At 42.4% G+C, this 13,260-nt stretch overlaps 1 protein-coding gene across 1 annotated transcript; it reads left to right on the forward strand.

The window, feature by feature from the left end:
- The first annotated feature begins 569 nt into the window (after nt 1–569).
- MDH1 (malate dehydrogenase 1) lies at nt 570–12,807 on the forward strand. Its single transcript, XM_086630985.1, has 9 exons — nt 570–650; nt 6,362–6,460; nt 6,787–6,883; nt 7,844–8,019; nt 9,378–9,500; nt 9,632–9,808; nt 11,404–11,517; nt 11,730–11,819; nt 12,187–12,807. The coding sequence occupies exons 1-9, from the start codon at nt 648–650 to the stop codon at nt 12,310–12,312; spliced, it is 1,005 nt and encodes a 334-aa protein (XP_086487111.1). The 5' UTR covers nt 570–647; the 3' UTR covers nt 12,313–12,807.
- The last annotated feature ends 453 nt before the right edge of the window (nt 12,808–13,260 follow it).

Consider the following 13,260-nt stretch of genomic DNA (forward strand, 5'->3'; position numbering starts at 1 on the left):
GGAGCGGGCGGCGGGGGCGGGAGGGGGGGCGCGGGCAGCGCCCCCGCCAGGGCCGGGGTCTCTCTCTTGCGCGCGCGCCGCTCCCCGCGCCCCCGTTACCTAGCAACCACTGAAGCACCGCCACCTGCGCACGCGCACTCTCGCGGCGGCCGACGTCTCCCGCCGGGGGGGGGTCTCCTCCCACGCGCATGCGCCTCTCTGCCCGCACCCCAGCAGAAGGCGCGCGAGGCCGGCCGCCCCTCCTGGCGCATGCGTACACCGAAAATCCCGCGCCGCCGCTACCCCCGCACCCTCATCTCCCTCGAGCGCATGCGCACTGTGAGGAGCCGCCTGTTGCCCCCTAGCGGCTCTGCCGGGCCCTCGCCCTGCGCTTCAATGAATGGGTCAAGGGCGGGCGGGTAACCGCCGCCACGCCGCCAATAGCGCCCGGGGGAGAGGCGCGCGTGCCCCGAGGCACGCCGGGAGTTGTAGTTCTTCGCGAGCACCGAGCCGGGCGGGGCGGCGGGCGCCGCGACTACAGTTCCCAGGCGGCCGCGCGCGGCGAGCGCGCCCCGCCCTGCCGCGGTACTTCAGCGCAGCGCTGTCGCGGCTGCAGTCGCGCTGTGGAGGTGACCTCGAGGCTGCTGGATCCGCTCCTCCGCTCAGCCATGGTCGGTACCGCTCACCCCAGCCGGTGGCCCTTCCTTTAGGCGGCGGTCGGGGCAGGATGGCGGCGCCCCTTGGCGGGGCGGTTGGGGCAGGGGGCTCCTGTCAGGCGGAGGTGGCTGCGAAATGGCGCCGGCTTCTCCTTCCTCCTTGCCGGGCGGCCTCTGCTGCCGAGCTGCCTGCGGCGCCGCCGCAAGGCCCCGGGGGGTGGCCTGGAGGTGCTCTTGGCCCCTGGGAGGAAACGGGCCCGGCGGCGGCGGCCCGGGGCTTGCCTCAGCCCCCGCGGAGGACGCGCCGGGGTGACCTTCTTCTAGCCCAGGGGCTTGGGGGTCGCTGTCGGCCCCGGCAATGCCGGCCTAGCGTCGTCTCTGCTTCGTCTTCCCCTCGGCGTGGAGCAAGTGCAGCCTGACGTGCGGGGGAGGTCAGCTTGTGGTCCCGCTGGGGTCACCCCGGCGGAGCGGAGCCCTGTTGCGGGCCCTTCAGCGGTTTAATTGCGCCTTTCTCTAAAAAAAGGCTCCTCGGTGAGCCCCGTGGTTGTCGACATTGCCTCCGGGAAGATGAGAATGCCTGCTCCTTAATTTCATGAGATGTTAAAGGTTCTAGGAGCAATTCTGTGTTAGCTTGAGGGGAAGTGCCTGTAAAATGATTTCCTCTCGTTTCATCCCTGCTTGTTGTCAGAAATCCAGCTGTTTATGTACATTCTCCAAATTGTCAAGGAGCCCTCCTAGTCCTGCCCTGAGGTTACACAGGTGAACTGGAGTGCTTTGGTTTTCCGTGGCATGTGTGTATATGCACACACATAAGCTCGCACAGAGACCTTGCTTTTCTTTCTAATTATGAAAACGTCTCCATGTTTTTCTAGACTTTATATTCTGTTATTCAAACCTTTACTTTTAGTATTTTGCTATAGAAAATATGTTTGCATGCCGTGAAACATGGCTTATTACTTCAGCTCTGCCCTAAAAAAAACAAAATCTTTAAATCTTGCCTATCCTACTTTTCCATCCTTTCTATTCAAAATGTGGATTTTCAGGAGTGACCACAAGACAGCAAGTTTTAGTTTGTGCTTGAGCTTTGAAAACGTTGGCTGCCATGGATTTGCTTATCTGCAGGAGAACTGCTGTGTGGCGTGAAACTATTTTGATGCTCAGACTTTTTAGAATGTCACTGGTTTTTATCTTACTTTCACTACTCTTATTATGCATTTGGTGTTGGACAAAGGCTTTAAACTTCTGAAACAAAATCAGGTGTCTATTGATGCAACTGCTGTTAGGTAAATGAAATGGAAAAAGTGTTTGAGGGCACCTGTCTCAAGGTCATTTCTTAAGGAAAGAATTCCTGTGGAATTCAGTCTATGAACCACAGCGCTGCTGGGCTTGCAAAAGTTTGCTTGCACAACTTTGCTTGAAAGAGGCAAGAGCAAAGGGAAAGCTTGTTAGGCAGGCTTTAGACTTTTGAGGAGATACAGTTTAATTTAAAGTGTTCTTGTCAAGCAAAGTGGGATAGCTTAGTTGGCTTTAATATTCAGGAATAACATTAAGTTGATGTTTTACAGATAATTAAGTTTACCAGTAATAACGTTTATAGAGGTCTTTTATAACTGTAATTAGTGATGGAAAGTCCATCATTTGTGTAGACAGGACATAGATTTTCTTGGTCCTACATTTGATAAGATTGTGGGTTATTTTGTGTTACGCTTTTACTTACCTTTGTAACCTCCTGAATCAGTTTTGTGGTGTAGTGCTTTTTTCATGTATGGCACTAATATTTTAGGTCAGCTAATATCAGCACTGATCACAGAGATAGATAATTTAGGCACTGAGTTCTTAAGCCAAAGTGGATGCAGGGGGAGGGCATTAAGCCCACAGTTTTCTCATTTGATATTGGAAGCTTTACTTTTATTTGTGATAATTTAGGAGGGAGAGAAATCCTGCATGCTGAATTAGAGGGAGAGGAGTATCTGGGGATGCAATGTTCACTTCCCCCCACCCCACCCCCTTCCTTTTTAGCATTGTTTTACTACTCTTTCAGTTTCCGAAAACTTTTTGACTGTACATCGCCTGTATGTGAATTGGGGAAGGCTTTGAAACTAAATAGTTCAGTTAGATGTTGTTTAATTTGTCTTCTAGTTCTTGTATACCTGAGAGTGAGTAAAGGTCACCTCTGTAGTTACCACAGGGTGAAAGTATTCTTATGGGAGCCAAGTCACAGATTAAAGTGTCTGAACATGAATGTGTGGAGCATACACCATCCGTTGGGGAGCTACTGATTTCTCTAAACATCCAATGTCCAAAAGTAGCCTCAGATACTCAGTTATACTGATTTTTATGTGTGATGTAAGTTTTCCAGGGAGAGTTTACTACGTTTTGTAAGAAGCACAACATTTTTGGCTTGTTAATCTAGCTCCTGGAATCAAGAGAGAGCATGAAAACTTATTTGATACTAATTGCTCACAAATAGTGCAGGGGCAAGGGGCTTCGAGGAAAGCTTGTATGTGAATCTAATGTACCAAAAGTTTGGAGAGGAAAAACAAGTAGGCAGTACTCCTCACTTTATTTTAGCTTGTTTATTCCTCCCTCCTCTAGCTCAGAATGGGGACAACAAGAAGGATGGTAGTAAGCAAACATAGTTTTTCTTTGAGGTTAGAGCTGAGTCATGACTGAAGGATTTTTTTTTAACAAAGCTAAATGTTAAGTTTGTTTCAGTGAAAAAAAAAAAAACAAAAACAAAACAACCACCAAAAACCAAAACCCCACGAAACTTCTACTTATTGCCTTTTTATCTTCCACTCCTTCCCTCTCCTGTTATGCTAAGTACTCACCATGATGTTAGTGGATAGATTGACTTTTTTTAATGTTTAAATCAGATTAGCGTATAAAATGCATATAGTGGAAAAAAGTTCTCATTGACTTTCTCCCTTCTGTGACACCACTTTAGATGGGCTCACAGATTGGAAAGGAGAAAAAGCCTGACTTCTTAACATCTTAGTTCCATTCACTAGAAATTCAGAAATCAATTCACAATCGATTTCACATACCATATAATTCCAAGAAAGTATGTTCTCCCATTATCTGGGTGAGTTCTGGAGTAGCATACTTGGCACGAAATCTCTTTTTATGTGCTGCTGATACGGAATTTTGTCAGGTTAAGGTTTTGCAGCACAGTAACTTTCCAGTACTTATTTTCCAAACTAATACGATTAGCTGCCTTAAAAGAGCATTCATTGTTCCATGCATGTAAATAAAATGTAGATTCTCCTTAAAAATCTACTGAAAAGCTGGCTTTAAAATCTGATACGTGTCTTAATCTGTGCTGCCCGTCATCATTCAGACATTATGGTACATTTGTAGGGTATGACATCCCTGCTCAAAAATAGTGCATCAAATCTAGTTTTGAGGTTTAAAACTGTGAGAATCAATTGTCTGCTCTCCTTCCTCCTCCTCGATGAGTTTTGATGAGGTGTGAGGAAGGAGACTCACAGTTAGACAAGTTCAAAAGAAAATAATATGGTTCAACGCCATAACTGGTAGCCATTTAACCAAGTATTTAAAGAATCATTCCCTTAGCAAACGCGAAATCATGTTGAGGTCTAAATCTGTGAGTTCAGGAATTCAGCTTCATCACTTAGGCTCTTATTTGGTCTAGTATGTGCTAAAATGGGGTAGATGGCCTCATTTTTATAGTTATCTAATACCAGCTTGATGCAGCTGTGCTTGACTGGTCACTTCTGCAGAGAGAATACACTCAAATCCCCAGATAGTTTTTTCTATAAATATCTATGACAGAAGTGTTGGTTGGAAAGGATCTCTAGAGGTCAGCCGGTCTAACCTCTTTCTTGCTCCAAGTCTGGAGGTTGTCCAGTCCAGCCTGATAGCAAGGCTTTTGCCACTGCTAAATCATGTCACACACGTATTTTCATCCAGGTCTTGAAAACCACCAAGGATGAAGGTTGCACAGATTCTCTGGGTACCTTGTTCTAGTGCAACAGTGCCACCCTAATCAAGAATTTTTCTCTCAATTTGTAGCCATTGCCCCCTGTTCTGCCATCTGCCACTACTGAGAAGTGTTTGGCAGTGTTGTTTTTGTAACAATCCTAGAAGCTGTAGTAGGCTGCTGTTAGATCATCCCTTATCCCCTACATTTCAGGCCGTGCCTGGCTCCCTCAGCCTCATCTTACAGGACATGAACTTGGAGTCCCAAACCAGGACTCAGTATTCCAGCTGCAACTTCACCAGCACTAAGCAAAATGCCTGGCTTTGCTCTGCAAGCTACACTTTTCATAATGTAGCCCAATATGCAATTAAATCACTTCAGACATAATTGAATCTGGAAGATGTTTTGTCTGTAACTCACACGATCACCTTTTAATTATTTAAAAAAATGGGCATGGTATTCCAGCAGGCTGGTTAGAGTCTGCTTGTTCCTGACCTAGCACAATCTGCCCCAGCCCTATTGCTTCTAGGGAAAAAGGGAGATACAAAAAACAGACTTACAAAATATTGGGTTATGAATGTCCTTTGGCATGTTTTCCCTTTTCATAGAATAGTAGTTTGGGTTGGAAGAGACCTTTAAAGGTCATCTAGTCCAACCTCCTCTGCACTGAGCAGGGTCATCTTCAACTAGGTCAGGTCGCTCAGAGCCCTGACCTTGAATGTTTTCAGAGATGGAGCATCTACCACCTCTCTGGGCAACCTGTTCCAGTGTTTCACCACCCTTATTGTTAAAAATTTCTTATATGTAGTCTAAATGTACCCAATGTCATAAAACCATTACCCCTTGTCCTATTGCAACAATAAGGCCCTGCTAAGAAGTTTGTCCCCATCTTTCTTGTAAGCCCCCTTTAAGTATTGAAAGGCCTCAGTAAGTTCTTTCTGGAGCCTTCTCTTCTTGAGGCTGAACAACCCCAACTCTCTCAGCTTCATATTTTCAGTAGTAAGTAATCTCTGGAGTGCCTCAAGTCCTGGTTCTGCTTAGCAAAAGGGGCTTTTGCTATAGAGTAAGTTTTTTTCCCCTAATTGCAATACAGCAACCCGTTGACAGTTTCCTCTCAGGCTTTTGGAGTTCTGGGTCAGTTTGACAATGGACAGTTGTGTTATGGATGTCAGTGTCTGTATTGGTCCATAACGTAGCTTTTGTCTGTGGATTTGTTGAATTCCTGCATACCAGTTTAGTGAGGCTGTAGATTTAAGTCCACTAGAGTCTTTGGTTTCTGGCGTACAGTAAGTCTTTGGTTGCGAGTAAGCCTTCAAAATGCTTGGTGGAAACAGCCCTCAAAATTGAAAGAATCTGAACACTGATGAAGCATGGCAGCTCATAAAACTTCTGTGTAAGTGTGAAATGTGAATGGATAATCTAATGAGTGAGGATATGTTGTAACAGCTTATGCTGAAAAGGCAGCACTGTTAAAAGGAATGCAAAGTTTTTCAAATAAATTGTCATTCCTGGCATTTTGGAAGCTTTTCCAGGAGCGATTCTTAGGGATATTTTTGCACGGGTGGTCTGTTTCTGTAAAAGCAAGTAGAGAAATTGCTGGTGGTTCTAGCAGAACAGAAGTATGATCCCAGGAGCTGGCCCTGATCCATATTTAGGCACATGCTTTCATCCAGGTTAAGTAATCATCACCTTATTTCTGTAGTAACCGTTCATTTTTACCGCTCTCCAATGGTGTGAGCCTGCACTGTGCAGCTGTGGGTAAATCTCTGTAACTTTCTTGCAGGGTGAACCTATCAGAGTCCTGGTGACCGGAGCTGCCGGGCAGATTGCTTACTCTCTGCTCTACAGCATTGCCAAGGGAGATGTCTTCGGCAAAGAACAGGTAACACTTGCACTGAATTATCACTTGTCTCTGCTGCGTGGTAATGAGTAAGCTAATGTCAGGACTACAGTCCCTGAGACTTCTTTTCTTGTAGAGACTCAGAATGGTTTACCAATGTGCGAGTAATTTATTCTGTAAGTGGAGAGAATGAAGTCCTGCTATGTTATGCAAGTTTTCAGTTGATGGTCATGCTGAAGTTTTTTCAGTTTTCTGTAAATGGATTATAAGTCTTGCACAAGATAACAGTTTCTAGAAGATAACAAGGCAAATTCGTTTTTAAAAACAGATTACACCCACCTTGCACTAAAACATTTCTTTCTTTACAGCCTCTTGTTCTCGTGCTGCTGGATATCACCCCCATGATGACTGTGTTGGAAGGTGTAGTGATGGAGCTGCAGGACTGTGCTTTACCGCTGCTGAGAGGTGACCAAAAGAAATTTTTCTAATACCTGCAAGATATTCTACTACAGCTATTGCATTTATGAGTTCCTGTAGCTGGGAGGAAGCTAAGCAGAAGAAAATATTAGATGATCCTTTTTTGGTTTTATATTTTGTGGAAGATAATTTAACTTGGGCTGTAAGCTAGGAAGGTTGTCATCAAACGAGTTTTGTGTAAAGAACTGACTACGCAGATACTCAGGTTTTGGTTTATATCATCTAATCCTGGGTTGTCAGCATGTGCAACAAATTGCCAGATACTGCTTGCATTTATGCATTGTATTCTGGCCTAGTGGTAAAACAACGTTCTATCTTTAGATATGCCTAGATGCCTTTACTAAGTAAAAAAAAAATTCGAGTCTTTCTTCTGCATAAAGTCACAAACTGAAAAATCGCTCATCAAGTTGTGTAAACGTGTTAAGTCCTGATAGTCTAAACAAGCAGAAGGAAGGGAGCAAGTAGGTACTACTCTAATTATTACAGTACTTTAAAAAAAACCCAAATGTGTAGCTACCAGCTGTTGTATAAATCAAAACTTCTTTGGTTTGAATAATTGTTAAAGAGAGAGGAAAACTTCATTTGTGTTGCTACTTGTCACTAAAAAATTTTTTGTAAGAGTGAAGAACAGCATATATACATATGTATATATATTTAGAGGTGCATGGAAGGTATCTTTTTCCATAAATTTCTCCTGTGTGTTCAGAATATAGATCTAAAGCTTTAGATGAATATTTGTGTATATAAACCACTTAGTAGCAAGTATTTAATCTGTGGTGTGGAGTTAGGGCCAAATGACTATACTTGTATTTTTGGAAGGGGAAGGTGGTGGTGGTGTCAGATCAGATTATACACTATTTATGAACCAAAGAATATTCGGGGTTAACATTTTGACATGAGTATTTATCTTACTAAGATTTTTTTTTCTCCCTTCCTTTCCTTTTTTAGAGGTCATTCCAACAGACAAGGAGGAGGTTGCATTCAAAGACCTTGACATAGCAATTCTGGTTGGCTCCATGCCAAGGAGAGAGGGCATGGAGAGGAAGGACTTACTCAAAGCAAATGTGAAAATTTTCAAGTCTCAGGGTGCAGCCTTGGACAAGTATGCCAAAAAGAGTGTCAAGGTGAATATAGAAACTGACTTTTAAAAATTAATGCTGAGTTATGTGGAGATCTAAATATATTGTAGAAGGATATCACACAAGCAGGAGCCTACTCAGTGCAGGCATCCCTTTCCTTAAGCCCTGGAAAATATACCCCAGTCAAGGTTAGATGAGATACAGTATTTTAAATAGGTAGATGATTTAGTCCTTACTTCATTCGGTGAAAAAGATAAGTCTTAGGTCGTGTTGCTGTGGTCCACAGATACTCTGAACTGGTTACCAGCAATTCTAAAAAGAAAAATAAATAAATCTGTATTAAAACAATCAAAAGCAGTCTTCTGCTCGTTATCTCTTCTCTGGGAGAGCTAAATTATCTACATGCAGCTGCCTACTTCATATCCATCTGTGGCTTTAACATAACGACCCTGAAGTTCAGTATCAATATGGAATTACAGTTGCACAAAAAATTGGCTTTATTTAGATTGTTTGGGTCTTGGTCTTTGGAGCATTGGAAGCTTTTAATTGTTCCCTCTCAGATTCCTTCAGCACAGTTAATGGGATCATGTGGCTGCTCTCCTACTGCTCTTAATTTCAGACCCAGGCTCCTACTGTGCTTTGTAACTGACTTTTTAATGTCTGCTTCCTCTGCTGATGAACTTCCTACTGCTTCTAAAGGTGTGTTTGCTTCTTCATACAGTTGGAATAAAAACTATCAATGTAACTATTGCAGAGTAATGGAAAATTTACTGAACTCACTTTCAAAAGGGGAAATACAAAGGGAGGTTTGCAGATTGGCTTGTGTGATTGAGAGTATGTGGAGCTTGACATTAATCATTTGAGGCACATTAGTAGATGAAGGATGAATAAAAAGCAGTTTTCCATAGTCATGAATTGATCGAAGTTCAGGCAATATTTTACTTCTAACTGCCTATGAATGTTGAGATAAGTAACTGTTCTGGCTTTCTTAATTATAAAGCAATTACATAAAGGAGTGGCAGCCAGTCTAGGAACTGTTTAGAAGGTGCCCGCTAGCGCGTGTGTGTTGTGCTTTCCCTGTATCTAGTAGCGTGGGGCTTGGAGCCAGGCTGTGGGTCAGTGTGCAGATCTCCCTAGATGTCTTGTTCTCTTTCACGTTTGAATGTCAAATTGTAAGGAAGGTACCTAGCTAGAAAATATTTTTCTGTGCAGTTATAAAAGACTCGATGACTACGAACAACGCACATACTAAAAAATCTTATTGAAGACAACTAAGAGATTTAGAAAACTTAACTTTTGATAGTTTCTTTGAAGGCAAAGCCATGTATTGCACTCAAGGGAGCTGTTTTGCAGAAAAAGCTTCTTCATCTTTCCACATTCCCCTTCCCCTTTTTTGTTTTTAGGTTGTGGTAGTTGGGAATCCAGCAAATACTAACTGCCTGATTGCATCAAAGTCAGCCCCATCAATACCAAAGGAAAACTTCAGCTGCTTAACTCGTTTGGATCACAACAGAGCTAAATCTCAGGTAAAAAGGGCCGATTCAGAGCAGAATGCTTTCTGTTGCCTCTGCTCAATATCAACAGAGCAACGCTTTCAAAGAAGCCTGTGAATTGAGAGGCTGAAGTTAATACAACAGACATCTTTAATTTCCATTAGATTGCTCTGAAACTTGGTGTGACTGCTAATGATGTGAAGAATGTCATCATCTGGGGCAACCACTCCTCCACTCAATATCCAGATGTTAACCATGCGAAGGTAAATGTGAAAGGAAAGGAAGTTGGAGTTTATGAAGCTATAAAAGACGACAGCTGGCTGAAGGGAGACTTTATCCTGGTAAGATCTTGGAGCTTTTTTAAATGGTCATTCTGTGCTTGTGCTTTCTCCTAACCTCGTATGAAATTGTAGACTGTCTAAATGACGGACTGAGTGAAGCAGTTCTTCCTACCTCACTAGAATAAGTCATCTTCAGATAGCTTGTCTCTATCAGTTACTTACTCTTGAAAAATTTAAGGCATTATGAAACTTATGTTAATACTACTAGAAAAAGCCATTTGGAGTGCTAAAATGATTCAAGAAAAATAATTTTATTCTTAGTTTAGGTGCAACTCATCTGGCACACAAGCACCATTGACAGGTCACTACGGTGACTTTTTTGGGCAGCTTTGCAGATGAAGTAGGATGATCTTCTGTTTGCTGCTCCCCACTCACAAAAACCAAAAAGCCCAGCAGCCTTTCCCTCGCAGACGCGTGCACAAGTACACATAAGCACGCTTTCCAAATCTAACTCTATGGCCTCGTCAGCAGCATTTCTGAGAATTAATTTGAAAAATCTAGAAAACACCTGTGAATGTTTTAATGTGAGGTAGTAATAAATAATAATGTAGGGTACTAAGATAAAATAACAGTATTAATTATTCAAGAGCACAGGCTGCCTAAATGCAATATCATGTGAAACAGGATTACTGAAGCCCTCGGTGAGCATGACTCCCAGTAGTGGTACTTTGCTTGGTATTGTGGTGTTACTGGCATGCTGACAGCCAGGTACTGTATCTGAGCCAAGGCACCCTTAGTTTGGGACTAAGGATGTGTTTTGTCATACGACCATGCTCTGTCCTGTCTCGGTTTTACATATAGCTTATTCCAGTTGACATTCGTTGCTACAGAATAAATGATTGTATGCTGGCAGCCAAAGTTCATGAGCTGAAGTGTAAGCAGAAAGCTGTCCTTGTGTTTGATTGTTCTATATCTTACTTGGCCAAGGTAGGATACTGGTTTGACCTTGTAGGTACATGGTAATGCTGGTCAATGCTTGAATGCTTTGCCAAAGATAAGGAGATTTCATAATTCCTGCTTTCTAGCTGCAGTCTGGTTGGCATAGAGCCTTACCAAAAGATATTAAAGAAGGATAAAAAAAAAGTTTAAGAACGTATTCTAATTCTAAGAAATGCGATTCTTAAGTAAAAAATTTCTGAGTGTAAGCTTGAGTGTAGGGAGATAGGTTCAACTATCTTCAGGAATTAAATGAATTTTATTCATTAAATATTGTAGGATTGAGACCAGCAAGTACTTCACGTTGGTACACAGCAAAATCCTTAATTCCCAGTGTTGCTCTGAGACATCTGTCACTATTGATATACATGAAGTCTCTTGGTGGCAAAAGCTTGAAACATCTGGTTGGTATGAGAGCAATTGGTGGGCTGCTGGCTGTAAAGCAGGTACTAAGAAATGAGCCAGCTGCTGAAATACTGCATTATGTTCTTGCAAAACTCTTCTAGATTGTATTTCTGGATTGCGTGCCACGTTCAGTTAGTGACAGAACTAGATCTTGACTGATGAAATTAAATGTAAGGCAGTCTTTTCTAACAGTGTTTAGACCAAGCCATGATTTTGCTGCTTTACAATTTAGTGGGTTTTTTTCTTAATTGCAGACTGTTCAGCAACGTGGAGCAGCTGTTATCAAGGCTAGGAAGCTGTCCAGTGCAATGTCAGCTGCCAAAGCTATCTGTGATCATGTGAGGGACATCTGGTTTGGCACTCCAGCGGTAAGATGTTAATCTTTAAGTCTTGTTTGCCTAGTGCTTTGATTACATGCCAGTGTCTTTGGCCTCCAGTGTGCGTGTGTGTTGAGAGGAGAAAGAATCTGTCTTTTTCTGGAATAAAGTGTGTCACTGAAGAGATGCAGTGTATTGGAAATTAAATTTTGCTTGCTTCTAGCAGTAAAAAGTGTATTTATTCCTTCCTCTTCTGTTTTCAGGGGGAATTTGTTTCCATGGGAGTAATTTCTGATGGCAATTCTTATGGTGTTCCTGAAGACTTGCTATATTCGTTCCCTGTTGTGATCAAGGTAACCAGACTGTGTTTAAATTGAAGTATCTTCTCCAAGACCTAGTCGAACTGTTGGATAAGCTTGTTAACGGCTATGCTTTTAGTGTGGGACTGCAGTTGCTGAAACATGGGCGTTTTAGCAGTTTTTTCACAGATGAGACCATTATTAATCATTCTGTAGTAGTTGTCAACTAAGTACTGATACAAAAGTAGAATCTGACATGACTAGGTGGTGCTAGTTGTATTCGTTATCTGAAAACAAAATTCACTTCTGCCTGATGTGTTTTTTTAAGGCTATAAACTTTATTTCTTACACTGTGAAGTTTCCTTCATGCAGACCAAGTGAAGCTTGTTCTCATATGGAGGGGCTTTTTGTTTTCAAACAGGACAAGACCTGGAAGTTTGTTGAAGGTCTTCCTATTAATGATTTTTCTCGTGAGAAGATGGATCTGACTGCTAAGGAGTTAACTGAAGAGAAGGAGACTGCTGTGGAATTCCTCTCCAGTGCCTGACTAGGCAATGAGGAAATCCAAAATCATTTAAGAGTGGAAGAATCTAAAAGTCGTCTCTAAGTCTGCTACCAAACACTATCACTGTATTCAAGTCAACTGTCTGTGGCAATTGTGCATTTTAAAGTTGATATGCTTACTGGTACTGTTGTGCCTATTGAGTTATTAGCAAAAAGATTATTGAAGAAGTAAAACTAGTTTGTTGACCAAACTTTCTCCGTTCAATACTAGTTGCTTTCTGTGTATGATACAGAATAATTGTTTGCCTCGGCCTTGGCTACTAACGCACAATCTCAGTTTTGATTAGAATTTGGCACTATTGGATCGCCTCCTCGTCCGTGACCACTTCAGCATCCTATGGCTCAACTGAAAATGAAATTAGAATACCAGTAGTTCTCCTTGATCCAGTAGTTCAGTGACTCAAGCCTGTCACTGGACAGACTCCCGAGTATATACTGTTCACTCTGGTTATGCTTACAATGTTTGTCAATAAAACATTAAAAGATGCTTAATCACATAATGGCTAAGAGTAGTCTGTTGCACTTTATTTGCATGTTTTAGTTGTGTAGCTAGCAGAATTTGACAGTACAACATGAAAAAACCCTGAAGGCCTATTTTAAGAAACTGAGGGAAACTAGTTTTAAGCAGCTTTATTGATGACTAGCACTTCCATTTGTCTTCCCCAGGCAAAATTGCTTTATGCCAACATCAGGCACACAAGCCTAAAGCAGGTTTGTACTCCAGAAGTACAGTTCAAAAGCAGTGTTGGTACTAATTTGACTGTGGCTTCAACGCCTTTTGTCCCAGGGGATGAGGACTCACTTGGTTAAGGCCAAATGAGGTTAATATACTTGTTTTCCTAGTGCAGTCTACAAACTCCAGGAAGGTTCAAATATATTGTACTGTAATCGTTCCTTTGCAAACACACAGGTGAACGTTGCTGTAACTCTT

This window comes from Tauraco erythrolophus, chromosome 2, assembly GCF_009769465.1.
Source record: "Tauraco erythrolophus isolate bTauEry1 chromosome 2, bTauEry1.pri, whole genome shotgun sequence".
In the NCBI taxonomy this organism is placed as follows: Eukaryota; Metazoa; Chordata; class Aves; order Musophagiformes; family Musophagidae; genus Tauraco; species Tauraco erythrolophus.